Here is a 15,164-nt window from a genome sequence, read left to right on the forward strand (position 1 = left end):
TTGTTTCAGGAAGAGGAAACTGAGGGAATAAGAATGGCACAATTTTACATATCTGGTCTCAGAACCGCTATATGGCGTCATTTCCTAGATGTATTTCACACAACAACCCAGGGTAATCCAGTGCTGACCAGAGGGGGATGGGTTAGCCTTGCTGAGCCGTGGTTCCTCTCAAGGTTTCTTTTTTTTCAGGGAGTGTTTCCTTGAGCACTGTTCTAATGTAAGGCACTTTGTTCCAATATACATCGTAAAAAGTGCTGTTTAAATAGAAAATGATTGATTGATTGATTGACAGCTCCAAGGTTAGGTGTTAGATTCTGGCTTTGTGTATGTGGAGTTTGCGTGCCCTCCCCACATCGGCGTTGGTTTCTGTCGGGTTCTCCAGTTTCCTCCCTCCACAAACAGACTGAAAGTAGAGCCTTTTGTCAGTTTCTATGGCTTGAAGTCATTGCACTGTATGTAAACTAGAACTGCAACTGATTTTTTTGTTTTCTGTACACAATGTAATGATAGAATGGAACTTTGTGCCATTACACTGCAAGGGGGAGGGTTTGTTCCACTACAGAAGTCCATTTTATCCAGACGATGCCCATTTTCGGGGATATTAAAGCTAAAGCCTGCAGGGGTGAAAGCTTTGCCCTAACAGTAATCCACATTGTTGTCCAGAGGCCTCACCAGTGCTAGTAGGATTGTTTATGGCCACAGTAGCAAGCCACGAGTGTAAAAGAATAAAACAGAAGAACAGCCAATGTCAAAAAATGGAACAATCAGACTGCTTGCATTGCTCTTTGTCCACTGGAAATGATCTCTGTCCTCAAGCACCACCTTAAGAGGCTTTTTATAAGGAAACAAGCACATTATCTTTTAGTCACATGCTGCTTTTTGGAGCTTGTATTACGGTGAAGGTGAAAGTTGCACAAGTGAAGGTAAATTAAAGGTGCATTTTGAAATAATGGCACCCTGGTGTAAATAGCAATGTATGCTGTTCATACTCTTTAGTACACAACTTTGCATGCCACTCATACCCAGGGGTACACAGCAATAAACTGTGTCACTTTCATCCTGGTTTCAGCACAAGTGTGTAGTATTTCCACTCTTGCATAAATTTGTCACACTTAAATCTAATTCATAGTGTTGGCAGATTTGTTGTGTATGATGCAATTTAGTGTGAATGCGCTTATTCTACATGAACATAAATAGAATTATAATAGAATTTTATTCCCAGCTGTGTTTTTTTTTTTTTATACTGCTTTGGCTTGGATGAGGCATGCACAGTTGTATTTGTTTTCAATTGGTGTATCGCACTGCAGAGTCTGTGGAGGATGCTGTTGCGAGCGAACAAAAAGGATCTGCTTAACAAGAAACGAAACAAAAGGGCACAGCAATGGCAGTACATGGCTCTTGTGTGGGCTACTCCAGAGTGCATGCTCCCTACGCCCTGCTTTCTAGTCAGGGAATGGCTGATAAGAGAACTTTACTCCATTCAGGACACATTGCATCATCACCAGTACAGACATAACCTCTCTGTTTATTTTGAAAATAAATAATGAAAATATTAATTGCAAACATATGCATAATTTCTTTATTTATTAGCATGTCAGTTAATCAGCTTCCAAGATACTAATTGATAACTGTTCACTTATTCCCTAACCAGTTCACATTTAACCTCTGAACTTAGTGTTTTAGCAAATCACTTGATTCCACTTGAAAGGGTGAAGGGAGCATGGGTGCACAACTAAATAGGGACCAGGTGACAAATAAAAGCCACTGGCGCAAAAAGCCTCACCATGTGGCCAGTGCTACATATACAAATGATCTTATTATCTTTTTGCCATTTCCACTGTTATCTCACATTAAGAGACAAAAAAAAAATGCAGCTGGAGTCAGGACTACCTCTCTCTACACAGCAATCCACCACACTGATGTCCCACCACCTCGCCAGCGCCACTGTGTGCCATGTTTGAAAAGTCACGTGTGGCCAGCAGTGCTGCAGATGCGACTGTTCTTCTGACTGATTGACTGGCTGGTTTGTGGTTGCAGGGCCATGGGGAATCTGCAGCAGGCGCTGGTTTGCTTCGAGAAGCGGCTCGTGGTGGCTCACGAGCTGGCGGAGTGCCAGGGCAAAGCGGCGGCATACGGTGAGCTGGGCGCTCTGCACAGCCAGCTGGGTAACTACGAGCAGGCCCTGTCCTGCCTGGAGCGCCAGCTAGCCATCGCCCAGGAGACGGGCGACAGGACGCTGGAGGCAGACGCCAACTCCGGCCTGGGCACAGTGTACCAGGCTATGGGCGAGAGCGAAACAGCGCTGCGGTGCCACCAGCGAGATCTGGAGATTGCGGAGGAAATGGGCTGCGCCGAACGACAGGGCCGAGCCTACGGCAGCCTGGGTCTAACCTACGAGTCGCTAGGCAACCATGAGCGGGCAGTGGTGTATCAGGAACAACACCTCAGTGTGGCGGCACAAACGAATGACCTAGCGGCAAAAACGCTGGCCTACGGGAGCCTGGGGAGGACACATCATGCGCTGCACAATTACTCACAGGCTGTCATGTACCTGCAGGAGGGTAAGTGTGTGTGTGCGTGTGTGTGTGTGTGTGTGGGTGTGAAAGGGGCTTTGGAGGTGAGATCTGTCACCGCTGACAGTATAATTAAGTGACTGGGTTTGAATTAACATTCTAGCCTTTGGTGAGCAATCAGTGGTAATGTAATTAGCAAGTTGGGGTTCTTCACTTTCCCATAACTGTGTGTGTATGAGAAGTAACGTGTGAGTGTATACCAGTGTTGTTTTCATGGCACTGTCTTTTAAGAGGTGTTAATACAAGCATGGTTGACAGTGTTAATTACCATGTGTGTGCATATATCAAGACTGTGCTTTATTAATTATTTCTTAATTCCTCACAAACATAGGGCAAAAAATGACATTTTGTAAAAGTTGGAGAATTTTGCATGTTACCACTAGTATAATTGCTAATTTAAAAAATATAGATTAAAGAAAAGTGCCATATATCTTTTATTTAGGTGTGTGTGTGTGTGTGTGTGTGTGTGAGAGAGAGAGCGAGAGAAAGTGAGAAATTGTAAGTGTGAAAGGTGTGTGTGGGTGTATACATGTCTCAGTAGGTGTTGACATTTGTGTGTGTGTGTGTGTGTGTGTGTGTGTGTGTGTGAGTCTGTCTTTGAGTGTTTGTCATGGCGTTCTGGAAGGTGTTCCTGGCGTCATCTGACTTTGAAAGTTCACACTTTCTGGTGGCAGTTTAAATGAGCTGCCAGAGGCTCTTTCTCACGTCCTGAGCCACTGCACGCCACGGGCCCTCATTTCCATAATAAGAGATTTTCAGCACGATGGATCTGCCCCGACTGTGTACAGCCGGCGAATGTCACCTCTCCACCACTGGCCCTTGGGCTGGGTGTGTGCCTTAGTGACCATGCATTTCACATGTCTGCAGATTAGAAAAGGGATCTCAGTGGCCATTGCTTTGTAGTTTTTTTGTCCAGCTTCATCATGAAAAATTAAATTGTCAATAATATATTGCAAACATATTATTGCAATGCATCATTAGAAGACCACAAAACAATGAACACAAGACATTCCAACTGTGTAATGACCATTACAGGATAAGAGAGGGCTACAGAGGCCTGAGGGTGTTCAGTCAGCAGCAGTTGAGGAATTCCTCCAGTCTTTAACACAACTTCTCATCCAAAACCCTAATCAGGGGTAATAGCATCTGAAAAACTTGCTTTCCATATCAATAAATATTCTCAGATGGTAGCATGTCCATGCCAAGACCTCTACAAAAATATATATGGTGTCTTTAACAGCATAAGCTTGGTTTTTAGTCTAAACAGCTACACAGCCCCACTTGCAATAACGAACAGCAAGTAACAGGATAAATTCCTGAATAGGGATGTAACGGACTACCCAGGCGACACTTGGTTATATTCCTGATAATCCTGATGCGGCACTGTACTCAGATCAGACAGCCACTGTCATAATGGCACAATTTTTTTTACTAGAATCTCCAAGCAATGTCATTATGACCAATAATGTTCTGCACTGCATCGATACAGAATTGTCCACATCTGCATGATGATGCAACGATTATAAGATTGATTTCAACAACCGTAGATGATAAAAGTGTAACAGTGTACATTGACGATGTAAATGTACTGTGTGTGGTTCACTCAAGCTTTATGTGGCGTTTAATAATCTCATAATACTCGAAAAATAGAGCAATTATGCCAGAGCATCAATGAAAGCTCTCCACCTAAGAACAACCTTTCTTATATATGACAGGCAGCAGGAATGCTGGGCAATGGCTTATATGTCTCAAGTTTATGCCCTGTGGTCCTGTAACAAAAGAAATATTATGTTTCTGAAACATGCTTTATTGTATGCATAAATCAAGCTGTGACTTTCAGATACACTCATATATAAATGCATATATAAAGAAATATCCAGCAGCAGGTACTGCCTTCACCAATGGGCAATGTCCTCTCCAGTTAAGGCTCACAACACCTTCCCATCAAAACATTGATCTTTCTAGCACTGTGGTCATTCTGCTTCACAGTTCAGAGAGTGGCAACTTAGATGGTTTGATCTGGAGTTTGTGACTGAACTAGACAATCACTGAGCAACTGCAATACTTTGGATTTTTCAAGGAATTCCTTTTTTAGGGGAGAGGTGGAAAATTCTCTGGGCGGACAAAGCATGAAAAATGGGAGGTAAGGGCAAAGATTACCTCCCGTTTTGTTGCTCAGTGATTGGATGTAAAAATGAGCACAAATGTATTTGTCTAGTTCAGTCACACAAGACTCTGAATAAACAGTGGGTTAATAAAAGTTTTTTTCTGGAAAAATGCCAAAATGACTTTCCTGTTTGCGTTAAACGTTGTGGTTGGTAAATGGTGTTGATAAAATAATTTCCGCAAATGCCCGCTCACTTCTATAGGCCACTGTCCTCCTCGTCCCACCTCTCTCCTCGTCATTTGCATTTAAAGCTACACACACTGAAACAACGCATCCTGGGGAAATCTCATTGCAGGACTGGCTCAAAGTGGCTGTAGTTCTGCACCAAGGTTGAATTTCAGAAAGAGACTTCAGATACAGTATTAGGGGACCACTAAGACCTGTATAAATGCAAAAAATATTCAATAAGGTTTTCGTACCTGGATTTGGGGATCTTCTACCATTCATCTTTGCAGAGCTTCTCCAGTTCTGCCAGGTTGGATAGTAAATGTTGGTAGACAGCCATTTCAAATTTAAATTCAAATACAATTAAAATTTTATTTGTCACATTCATAGTCATACACGGTATGATATGCAGTGAAATGCTTTTAGTGACTGCTACAGACCACAGTATTTCAAATATTGCAAGTATACAATGAAAACCAATATGCAAATATTGTAAGCATAACCATATATTACACTTTTATGTCTTTAACATAAAATATGTGTAATAGGTAGGGTTGCTGTTCGGCTGATCGAACCACCCTCTGTAGGGCTCGCCTGTCCTGCACAGTGCTGTTCCCGAACCAGGTTGAGATGTTTCCCATCAGGATGCTCTCTATGGTGCAGGAGTAGAAGTTCCTGAGCACCTTGGAGGACAGTCTAAAGTCTCTCAGGCGTCTGAGGTGGTAGAGACGCTGCCGGGCCTTTTTCACCACGGTGTTGATGTGACAGGACCATATCAGGTCCTGCGTGATGTTAACACTGAGGTATCGGAAGCTGTCCACTCTCTCCACTGGGCTCCTGTTGGTGACAGGGGTCTGGTAGGTCCACTCCTGCTTCCACTATTAACTCCTCTGTCTTGCTGACGTTCAGGTAGAGATTGTTCCTCTGGCACCAATTCTCCAGATTTCCAACCTCCTCCAGTTAGGCCGTCTCGTCGTTGTCAACAGTGTCAAAACTTGATGAGGGTGGTGGAGTTAGTAGTGGTTAGTCCTGTACAGTCATATGTGTACAGGAAGTACAGCAGGGGGCTCAAAACAGCCCTGGGGGCTCCAGTGCTGAGAGTGATGGAGGCTGAGACATCCTTACTGACTGTGGTCTCTCGGTTAGGATAGACCACAGGCATAATTTCCCTTCCGAGTGTCCAGGTGGGTGAGTGCTGTGTGGAGGAGATATCAGATGGCATCGTCTGTGGATCGGTTGGGACGGTACGCAAACTGTAGTGGGTCGAGTGTGTCTGGTAACGAAGAAATTATGAAGTCTCTGACCAGCCGTTCAAAGAGCTTCATCACTACAGAGGTGAGGGCTACAGGGCGGTAGTCGTTCAGGGAGGCAGGATGGGGTTTCTTTGGGACCGGAACAATGATGGACTCCTTGAAGCACAGAGTTTATGTGAAGCCACTCCTTTGTTGTTTTAGCAGTGTGCTTAGGGTCATTGTCTTGTTGGAAGGTAAACTTTCAGCTCAGTCTGAGGTCCTGAACACTCTAGGGAAGGTTTTCATCTAGGATAACCCTGTACTTGGCCGCATGATGCTGTATGATGCTGCCACCACCATGCTTCACTGTTAGGACTGTATTGGACAGGTGATGAGCAGTGCCTGGTTTTCTCAACACATACTGCTTAGAATTAAGGCCGCAAGATTTTTAGCAAACTCCATGCGGGCTTTCATATGTCTTGCACTGAGGAGAGGCTTCCGTTGGGCCACTCTGCCATAAAGCCCCAAATGGTGGAGGGCTGCAATGTTGGTTGACTTTCTACAACTTTCTCCCATGTCCTGACTGCATCTTTAGGTTCTTCTTCTCACCAAGGCTGTTCTCCCCGATAGCTCAGTGTGGCCGGACAGCCAGATCAAAGAAGGGTTCTGCTTGTCCCAAACTTCTTCCATTTAAGGATTATGGACAATTCTGTCTCTGACAGTGACCTCATGATTCTCATTTGCACTGACATGCATTGTGAGCTGTAAGGTCTTATATAGACAGGGGTGTGGCTTTCCTAATCAAGTCCAATCAGTATAATCACACACAACTGGACTCAAATGAAGGTGTAGAACCATCTCAAGGATGATGAGAAGAAATGGACAGCACCCGAGTTAAATATATGAGTGTCACAGCAAAGGGTCTGAATACTTAGGACAATGTGTTATTACAGTTTTTCTTTATTACTAAATCTGCAAAAATGTCAAAAATTCGTTTTTTTTCTGTCAGTATGGGGTGCTGTGTGTACAATAATGAGGAAAAAAGGAACTTGAATGATTTTAGCAGCAATATAACAAAGAGTGGGGTCTGAATACTTTCCATACCCTCTGTATACTATTTAACACAGATACATAGTACCTCATGTATGCAATTAGGGGTACATTATTTTTATTGCAGGTCTTGCTTTGCTACACATTTCATAAAAAAATGGGTGTGTTTGAGTGGACATTTTAGGCGTCTTTCCTGTGCCAACCGCTACGCCTGTTTGGGACTCTGTCTCTTTTCTATTCAATCCAAGCAACTGTATCGGACAGCCAATTATTCCTGATCAATGTAGCAAAGAAGTCTGTAGCTGTTTGTATCTTTTGTTTCTTTCCCCTCTGTCCTGCTTGTTTTTGTCACACTGCCTTTATAAAATATTCATTCTAATTAGACGACGTTTAAGGGACTGTGTGTATGCACTTCTGGGTATGCATTTCTGTTACTCTTCTTACTGAAATTCTTAATTAGAGCACATTCCGAGAGCTGTGTGTGTGTGTGTGTGTGTGTGTGCTGATGCATCAACCCTAAGGGCCGTACAGCAGATCCACACCAGCTGTCATAAAGCCTTTAAAGTGTTCCCTCGTCCCTCCTCAGGGCAGTGCATGTGAAGTGTGTGTGTGTGTGTATGTGTTTGTGAGAGAGAGAGTGTGAGACTCTCCTCAGGGTGCATCTCATCAGGGATCAACATTCATGTCATCCTCCAGTACGTGACAGTGCCTGCAGGATACAACAAAGATGGGAGAGGAAGCGAGTTGACCAAAAGCATGAGAGCGAGTGAATATGAGAGAGAAAGTAACAGGTAGTGGAGGACTGGAATAGAAAGGAAAAGGAAGATTGGATAGAAATATAGGTTGGGCTGCGTATTGTTCCTCTGCCTGTCTCCATTGAAACCGCTCAGCCCGAGCGCAGCACGGCAGCAGTGAATAGACGGATTTCCTCTCATTTTTAAATGCGCGAGGAACGCTCTGTATTGGGAATGTGTTTTTGTTCGCTCAAACCTTAACACTGATTGAAAAAACACGCAGGGCGGTGTGTATGCTTGTGATTGTGTGTTGTTAGTGTGAAAGCTCTTTTTCTTTCCAGGTCTTCGGTTGGCAGAGCAACTCGGAAAAAGGGAAGATGAAGCAAAGATCAGACATCGGCTGGGCCTGTCACTGTGGGCCAGTGGGAACCTGGAGGAGGCCCAGCACCAGGTGTGTGTGTGTGTGTGTGTGTGTGTGTGGCAATATCCTAAATGGTGGTCCTACATCATACCTAACAAATATCTAAGTTTGATAGCCTATTTCTGAGAGTCAAAAATCTAAGATGACCATCTCATAGTGACTAGCTGACCAGCACATAAAAATGCAGCATGCAGCAACATGGACACCTAAAAAGAATGATTCCCAGAGTCTCCTGTTGCTGGTGACACTCTTCACCTTATGTTTTAGCCTTCAGTTCAGTAGGTGTCATCATTGTACAGAGTACAATTTTAATGAGTGTAACGGTGGGTGTAACCCGAAGGTGTAACGCTGGGTGTTATGATAAAGTCTTTAATATCCAACTCAGTACACAGCAGCCACAAGACATTATCTAAGAAAATTAATTTATCTAAGGAAATTAATTAAATTATCTATCAAAATTAAGAAATATTTCATTGGCAAATGATGAGCCTCCTCTCAGAGACAGAAAGAACTTCTTTCATGGTGCAGCTTTAATCCATATAACTTCATGCAAACTAGATGGATTCCAGCACGCTGCTCTCATAGTGTGTATTAACATCCAGCTGCTCTTTATGTTCTATGATCGGGTGATGAATATACAGAAGTAGTTTTTGATTAGCAACAAATGACATATATATTTATTCAGAAGCAGCAGTAAACACTTAGTCAAGTGTTGCTAAAAAGGACCCCATGCAAACAGGAAAATATGTTTAGTCTACCTCAACAATCTGGTGTCTGATGAAAAGTGTTTCTTTACAAGGATTGAAGGAAGCGGAATAGTAATATGTGAATGTGAATGAGAAATAAACTGTATTGAGGGAACGAGTGCTGTAATGCAGCAACATTGAAAGTGACTCTGCACGCTGTCACCTCCGACAAGAAGTGCTCATGTGTAAAACTGCTCATATCCATCCTCGTGTTCCGCAACGCGAAGCACAACATCTGCCTAATGTCTTTTAATCTTGCTTGTGCTCATACGTGCACACACACACAAACACAAACACACACTTTTACACACATGTGGCATGTATTTGGCTTTCACAGGCATGGTATGTAAGTACAGATAAAGGCACTCACAGTACAGTGTGATTTAATGTGTGTGAGCTAAAATGCTGGAATAGCAGTTACTTACCAATTACTTCAGATTTGGCAAGGGCGGAGATATCTAATGGATAATCCAAACGATGCGATCACGCTTTGTGAGGCGCCAGTCTTTGGAGTCCTTAATATGTCATCGAATCAGAAACTGTTAATGTCCTCGCTCCCACTAGAACTGGGTCAGTGTGATTAATAGCATGTGTTTTGTGATGTGGGTGTCTTTCCTTCAACTTACCCACTTTACGGCCCATTTGCAAAGACCACCCCATACCACTGTATTTATGTGTCTCCGATGCCATTACAGATTTTGTGCATATCTATCAATATTTAAATTTAGTTTTATATGTAGTTTAACAACAGTATTGTGGTTTGGAAAATACAGTGTTATTGATGTTTGCTTTGATCACAGCCATGATGGCCAAGGCCAACATTTACATTTGGGGCAGTGTTTGGCCCAGCATAAGGAAACTGACCCGTAATCAGAAGGTTGTCGGTTTGAATCCCGAACCGCCAAGGTGCCACACCGTCCCCACACTGTCCCTGGGTGCCTGTCATGGCTGCCCACTGCTCACCAAGGGTGATGGGTTAAAAGCAGAGGACACATTTTGTTGTGTCACCATGTGCTGTGCTGCAGTGTTTCACAATAACAGTCACTTCAACTTCCCTTTACGTCTTTAATTTTGATATTCACGTTTACATTGTAGGAGCTTTCAGAGGTGGTCACAGGTCAGCATGGACACTTTGGCTGACTAAGTGCTCCTTAGGGGTACAGCGTGTGTCCTGACACCTTCCTATCATTAAGATCTAATTTTGATTCGATAGTTCTTCTGTAGAATCAGACCAGCCTTCATTCTTCATGTGTTTCCAACACATCATATTCAAGTACTGACTGTTCACTTACTGCCTTTATTTGACAAGTGCCGCTGTTATTTTGTTCACCTGTCAGTGGTTTAATGCTTTGGATTGTCTTTGATAATGCTGCTCGTCATGTTGTATACATATCTAACAATAACCAGACCCTCAATCAGCAATGCTGGTGTTAATGCAACAGCAACTGAGCTACATTTTAAAATCTTCATCACTTTGCTTTCATGTAATTTAGTTACTGTAGTTACTGCAAGCTCAGACTGTGGTTAAAAAAGCGGCCGTTTTGATCCGCATGTAGTTATTCTTATCCAAATTAGATGAAATGGAGACTGGATTGCATTGCACGGTTCTGAACTAAGATTCCTCAAATAGGATAAATCTCTGCTGTAGATTATGTGATGCTGCTACCACCTACAGGCTGAAAATTTAACTGAAATCTCTACGCATATAATGGAGAGGTTAAGGGCTTATAGCTACATTTTGGAAGTAGGTGGTTTGGTTAGGTTATTATATCCATTTGGACTGCCTAATTGCCTAATCCCATTTGCTCTATCAGTATCTATCATATCAAACGTTTAATTGCATCCAAGAAATGTTAAAATGAGAAACAGAGCAGGACCCAGACCATAGAAAAATATAATATGAAAATATTTTTTAAATTTTGACTTCCAGTAAGTCCCAGGATATAAATGCTAGGATCCTTTAGTTAATTGTGAAATAAAAATATCAGTACAAATGATTTTATTTCTACATCTCACATTTCATAACACAGATAATCCTGTGCTGATGTTTTATTGTGTATAACTCAAACGCTGGTCCTTGTGTGTGTTTTTGCCACAGCTCTGCCGTGCATCTGTGCTATTTGAGGTGATCAGACACGAGGTGCAGCACAGCACCGACTACAAGCTGTCACTCTTTGACCTTCAGACGTCCTCATACCAGGCTCTCCAGCGTGTCCTTGTCAGCCTTGGTAAACCCACCTCCTTCTGCTTTTTTTTTCTGAGTCTGTATTACCAAATGCATTAAAAATACACCGTACAGTTGCCTCTATATGAGCATAACAGTTTAGAAGGTTGGACTGGATGTTTTTAGATCAGCAACGGATGTTCAGCGGTCATTTTATTTCAGTTTTTTTTTTTCTTTCACTATTGACCTGCTGTAAAAATCACTTGTGCACTTTGTGTTGGTCAAGAGAACGTGTCAGGCATATTACTATAGTATTACATTTAACATAGTGCTATATTATTATGAATTGCTGTAACTGCCTCCCAGTTGTACTTGTGTATATTTTTCTTGCCATTTTTCTATTTAACTTTAATTGATTACAGTTAATAGTGTTATTGCATTGTCATCTGTGTAGGCTCTATAATATTGGTGCTTGCTTGAATGTTGACCCCTGACCCCTCAATGCACAGGTCAGCACAACGAGGCACTGGCCGTGGCTGAACGGGGCCGGACGCGGGCGTTTGCGGACCTGCTGGTGGAGAGGCAGACAGGCCAGCAGGGTTCAGACCCATACAGCCCTGTCACTCAGGAGCACATCGTGGACATGGTGAACCGGCAGCGGGCATTGGTGCTCTACTTCTCACTGGCTGCTGGATACCTCTACAGCTGGCTGCTAGCACCGGGAGCAGGTGTGTGTTTTGTGTGTCATGTGTAAACTGTGGAGAGATTTGTGATGTTACCAGTTCAGCACCATAGACAGCACCTATTTGACAGCCATGACAGGGAGCAGTGTGTGGGGATGGTGCTTTGCTCACCATATTATTTTTGGCCAGTTGTTTTTGACCCTAGAATAAAACATTCTATCAATCTCTTTCACTTCATCAAATTATTACTTGTATGTATAAGGTGTCAATGAGAAATTTGCTAACTGTGTAAGAGAAAAAAATGATGTCAAATGCTGTCTTTAGATTTCTTTCATTCACACTCCTACAGGTATTCTGAAGTTCCATGAGGTGTATTTAGGGGAGGGGGTGACGGATGGAGACCTGGAGTTTCAGGAGGTGAGCGGTGGAACAGGGGGAGTGGCTGGAGGCTCGTCATTAGAACAGTACATCGCCAACGCAAGGGAGGCTCTGGGAGTCGACTCGTACTACAGCAGGTAATATGCCAGCTATGGATGGTTGAATGGATAGATGGAAGAATTGATATTAAATATTGTTTGTATTATGAGGGAGCTAATGGGAGTTTGGCTCCACTGAAAGCTTCCACCGTTCCATCTTCCACACAATAATTATAACAGTCCTGTGATTATTCCTGCTGTGGCACCCATGGAGGTCAGCTATCTGAACTTGAAATTGTTGAGTGAGTGCAGCATTACGTTATGTGTGTTCCTTTGTTTTCTGAAAGTGAAAGTTAGCAGTGGGCTGCCATGAAAGGCGCCTGGGGAGCAGTGTGTGAGGACAGTACCTTGCTTAATGGTACTTCAGATTTGAACAAACATTGAAGGCCATTGCGGTGCATGTGCAAGACGCCCCGATGGCTGCAGCTGGATGAGCGAGGACGTTTCCCTTGGTGTGGGTACAGAGGAGAGGGCTGCTGGTCGGCAGGTGGCAGAACACCACAAAGAGTCAGACAGTGAGGGTATAGTGGATGTGGGGCATCGCGTAGGTGGTGTTCGGGTTCAGTTTCTTCGTAAAATGGGTCGCTACCAGGGAGATTGGTCAGTCCAAAGGGGCAGTAGAGGAATCCAGGGGCAGGTGAGTAATTGGTATCATGGAGGGCAAACAGGAACAAAGGGGAAATCCAGAAAGCGGATTTCTTTCTGGAGGCGGAAACAGGTCACAGGTGAAAGGCAATCCAAAAAAGCAGGGCAAAAGGCAAAAGGGAGGCAGCAAAAACTCGCAAAGCCCATCTTTCATACTGTGGAAGCTGACCCGGAAGTAAACGAGGCCGGGATCGGCGTCCCCGGAGGGCGGGAACCATGACACCACAACCTTTGATTTTGTTCTCTCTGATTAACCCAGGAAAGGAGTTTCTTGATGTCCACGCTGGAGTAATAATGCTGGAGTAGTATTAGTATAATATTTTTCACTGTAACTCTGTACTTGACTGTGCTGCCGGTTTGTACAGTATATGTGTGATCTCCTGATTGGGCTGCCAGTAAGTTATTACTGTTTATCAAGGAGTAGAGCAGAAGAGCAGAATGGGTCATCGGTCTGTACGGATTGGGTCACAGATCGGAAGGGTGATGGGTTGCTGCTTAGGACCTTTTGAATCCACGTGTACTGGATTTGTTCTGTTTCTAATACTGTAATACGCAGGTCCCTGCCTTGTTTGTCCAGTCCTTGAGATCTGTGAGATCGATTTGTTGTCTTTTTTTAAACTAGTCTATTTTGCCACAAATATGAAGTGAAAGTGAAGTGATTGTTATTGTCATTGTGATACGCAGCAGGACCTCACACGGTGCACACAGTGAAATTTGTCCACTGCATTTAAACCATCACCCTGAGTGGCAGTGGCACCTCAGTGGCACCTTGGCGGATCGGGATTCGAACTGGCCACCTTCTGATTACGGGGCCACTTCCTTAACCGCTAGGCCACCACTGCCCCCTAATGTATTAAACATCCACAAATGCTTCAATTCCAACAGTAGTTAGGAGGATATCGGCTGTCTTGGATAGCTCCTGTTTTCTGTTCAAATGTAACTCAACCCATCCAAAGGATTGATGGGACGAGGACAGAGGACGTAAGGGGGAAGCGTGGGATTTGAGACAACTGAGTGGCTCTTCTGTGTTCGTGGAGACGGAGCTTGGGATCAGGCTGTGCTGGGGTGTGAAAGGATGGATTTATTCTCAGCTCTGCAGAGCGAGAAAAAAAGAGAGAGAGAGAGAGAGAGAGAGAGAGAGAGGAGGGTGGGAGTGAGCACAGATTGAGTTGTGTGTGTGTGTGTGTGTCTTCATCTCCCTCTTTCTGTGCTTCTGTCTGTTCGGAGCTCATGCTGGAACTGATATCTTCCAAGCACTATCAAAGCTGCTTCAGCAACTCAATAAAACATGTTATGTGCGGCAGACAATAGGCCTGTTCATCATTTCGTAAATCATAACTGATATGAATAGTGATGATGTCTTTTTTACGTCTCTCCATCTCTCTCCTGCAGAGGCTGCTCGGGCAGTGAGACTGAGAGCGAGGCCGGAGATCTGCTGGATCAGCAGTTTGAGGAGCTCAGTAACAATGTGAACTCCGGCTTCCTCCGCATGGTGTCCAGAAACAACCTGTTCAACCGGTCAGTACTCAAACCGGAAATTAAAAATTATGCATATTCAGGATCACGAAACCCTTCATACCACATAGTTACTGAATGACAAAGACAAGTACTCATTGCCATTTTCCTTCTGTGACACAATGACACTCTGCCTATGTAGCCTCATTCCTTATTGACCCATTTATACATATAAAAAAAAGTTTGCCTATCTGTGCTTTAATTGTGTGGGATGTGTGTGTTGTTTGAACAGTGTGTTTGGAGAGAGGGACTAATTCCCTCTGTAATTGAGTTGGGGTGTCATTAAAGCTCTGTAATTGGCTTGCGCTGCGATAATCCAGTTTTTCTTCCCAAACGTGATAAGGCTGCTCTCCCTCTATCTCCCTCTCTGAATGCAGCACAACACACCGTTTTCTTTCATTGTCCATGTTCTCTGTCACTGTGAAAGGGGTTATTGCAGGGGATCCGGACCGGAGTTTCACTGTTGTCATGTGAAATGTTCCCTAATCGTTTTCACCTGTGTGAAATGTATAAAGCTGGCCTGTGCGTTTCTGTTCGCCGTCATGGCTTTGATGTTATGTTCCATGTTCACCAACGTCTCGGATGTCTCCCCT

At 43.7% G+C, this 15,164-nt stretch overlaps 1 protein-coding gene across 3 annotated transcripts in view; it reads left to right on the forward strand.

Annotated features, from left to right (window-relative positions):
• LOC114789864 (tetratricopeptide repeat protein 28-like) overlaps positions 1-15,164 on the forward strand; it is a 122,206-nt gene that overhangs the window by 95,343 nt on the left and 11,699 nt on the right. For all 3 annotated transcript variants that reach the window (XM_028979292.1, XM_028979298.1, XM_028979306.1), the window contains 6 exons: positions 2,038-2,561; positions 8,263-8,372; positions 11,187-11,316; positions 11,762-11,980; positions 12,285-12,450; positions 14,449-14,574. In XM_028979292.1, the coding sequence (XP_028835125.1) occupies positions 2,038-2,561; positions 8,263-8,372; positions 11,187-11,316; positions 11,762-11,980; positions 12,285-12,450; positions 14,449-14,574 (1,275 nt within the window). The remainder of the gene's footprint in view (positions 1-2,037; positions 2,562-8,262; positions 8,373-11,186; positions 11,317-11,761; positions 11,981-12,284; positions 12,451-14,448; positions 14,575-15,164) is intronic.

Source organism: Denticeps clupeoides, chromosome 1 (assembly GCF_900700375.1).
Source record: "Denticeps clupeoides chromosome 1, fDenClu1.1, whole genome shotgun sequence".
In the NCBI taxonomy this organism is placed as follows: Eukaryota; Metazoa; Chordata; class Actinopteri; order Clupeiformes; family Denticipitidae; genus Denticeps; species Denticeps clupeoides.